General features: G+C 42.2%; 1 protein-coding gene across 1 annotated transcript; it reads right to left on the reverse strand.

The window, feature by feature from the left end:
• Window positions 1-222: 222 nt before the first annotated feature.
• On the reverse strand, window positions 223-1,666 carry LOC123369087 (olfactory receptor 1052-like). Its single transcript, XM_045014451.1, has one exon. It carries the CDS (start codon window positions 1,156-1,158, stop codon window positions 223-225), a length of 936 nt encoding a protein of 311 aa, XP_044870386.1. The 5' UTR covers window positions 1,159-1,666.
• Window positions 1,667-2,636: the final 970 nt, after the last annotated feature.

Raw genomic sequence — 2,636 nt, forward strand, 5'->3', positions numbered from 1 at the left:
AGGTTTAGACAATATTAAACTTGGGGCACCTGAAGAAATGCATTAAAATGAATGAAATGTACAAAAATGGGTCATTTCCAAATGCTTCAAACTCTCTTTACTCAAAGACTTTACTTCAGCAAGTCTGTTTGAACGCCTTCAAAAGGACCCATTGTTGTTTTCATACTAACGCAGATGTTCGCTCATCAGAAGTTATCACCATTTGCTCATAAATTTACCTCCTCAGGGAAAAAAACTCATTTCTATGACCCTTTTCAAAGCATTCTTCACCTCTTTGTTCCTCAGGCTGTAGATCAAGGGGTTCAACATGGGGGTTACCATCGTATAGAACACTGAGACCACTTTTTCCTGACCCCGTGAATGTTTGGGGTTGGGCTGCATATAGATAAATAGAGCAGTGCCATAGAATATGGTGACGACCGTCAAGTGGGAGGTGCAGGTGTTGAACCCTTTGCGCTTCCCCTCGGTGGACCTGATCTTCAGGATGGTGGAGAGGATGAAAACATAGGAGATGAGGATAATCAGGCTGGTGAACACCCCAGTCACACAAGCCACGGCCAAAAGGATCATGTGATAGATGGTGGTATCGGAGCAGGAGAGTGATAACAGTGGGGAGATGTCACAGAAGAACAGGTCAATGACATTGGGGCCACAGAAGGATAATTTTAATGTGGTAATAGTTTGGATCATTCCATTTAGAAACCCAGCTAGGAATGACCCAGCCACCAGCTGGACACAGAGTCTCGGGGACATGAGAGCTGTATAAAGCAGTGGGTTACAGATGGCCACGTAACGGTCGTATGCCATAACAGACAGGAGGAAAGACTCAGTAACCCCAAAGAAACTGACAAAACAGTATTGACATACACATGCAGCATAAGATATGATTTTTCTCTCTGCTATCAGGTCAGCTAAGAACTTGGGAGTAATGAATGTGGAATACCAGAAATCTACAAAAGCCAAATTACTGAGGAAAAAGTACATGGGAACGTGTAGCTGAGAATCCAGCCTGATTAGTATGATCATCCCAAGATTCCCCAGCAGGGTGACTGCGTAGATCACTAGGAACACCACAAAGAGGGTGATCTGAAACTCTGGACGATCTGTGAATCCTGAGAAAATGAATTCTGTTGCTTCAGTGCAATTTGACCAGGTCATTTCTATGGTGCACAGTCCCTGTATGAAGAACACAGATGAAAAATATTAATTAACTGCTGTGACTCATTTGCAGTTGACACACCAAGACCTGAGACATGTAGCCCCGTTCTACCTTCCACAATCTCCAGACTGGCATCTCACCTGGTGTTATTTTGTCACACAAAGTAAAGTATTGTCTGCAGCCTCCCACCCCTAGACTCTTTGCAGGACACAGGCAGTAGGCAGCAAAGGAGGGTGGCCCAGACTAGCTCAAGTGGCAGAATAGGTGGACAAAGTGACAGAGGCAGAGGACCCAAGACAGAGTGTGAGATGAAAGAATCAGACCATTGGATAAATATATTTAACATTTTCTTCCTTCAGCAAATTTCAAAACCCCGTTTAGAAAAAAGAACCGTTTGTAAAAACACCCTAAACGCTAGAGTGTGCTGAGGGAACAAAACAACAGAAGTCAAAATAAAATAAAAGGAGGCGTTGTCGTGTAAATAATACATTGATTGAAAATAGCAACACGAAGAATGTGTTTTATGTGGACTGCTCTGTCAAGGGTCCTGTATCACATGATCAAATCAACACACAGTTATTCTGCCCCTTATGCAAAGCCTATTGAAGCACAGCTATTGCACCGACACCATCCGAGACACCCGATTGCCCATATCCGCACGCCCTTTAAATAAACACTTGGCACCAGGTTGTCTTCTCATGTACAAAAAGCCTTATGTTTAAGGGGCCTGGTTCCGCCATCTCAAACACCAGTTGGGTCAATGGTTTATTTGTTTCTTCAATCCCCACAATTTGGCCCGTATAACATCCCTTCATGAGCTGCTTAATTTTGAATGTTGGCAAGGCCTGATTCAAGGGACTTTTAAGGGCATCCATCTTTAATCAACAGGCCATTTTGAACTGCCCATCATCCTCTTTGATACAACAATTGTGCAACTTTCAATAGTTTAGGGAGAAGTGAACACTTCAGAAGTCCATTGGTCTCTCTGCTGAACTAAGGAGGAACTTCTGTTTGGGTCGTAACAGGATGAGGGTGGTTGGGAAAAGAAAAGGAGGTAGGATGAAAATCTTTGCAACCTTAGTTTTATATTTTAGGTTTTATATTTGTTGATAAGTACCAAAACCAAAAGACATATGTTCTTCTGACAATAGGCCCGTATACTTGTGTTGGGGGGTAGTTGTATGGGCAGTGAGAAATCTGACCCAACACAAAGTACCCCTGAACCACACAGTTCTCCCCTTTTCTTCAAGTCTCCTCTTAAATAAGGTCCTCTTCCACTTTAACTTTCCCTCAGTCCCTCTGCATTAGGACTTTTGTTTTCAGCAATTTCTCATTTCTCTCATTTCCTGGAATGTATTATTTAATGTTAAAAACAACAAAGAGTATCTAGGGTTACAGCATATGGAAGACCAAAATATAAGCTGTTAAATAAGACCAGAAAATTAATAATTTAGGGCCCTTTCAATGTGACAATAAA

This window comes from Mauremys mutica, chromosome 4 (assembly GCF_020497125.1).
Source record: "Mauremys mutica isolate MM-2020 ecotype Southern chromosome 4, ASM2049712v1, whole genome shotgun sequence".
Classification (NCBI taxonomy): Eukaryota; Metazoa; Chordata; order Testudines; family Geoemydidae; genus Mauremys; species Mauremys mutica.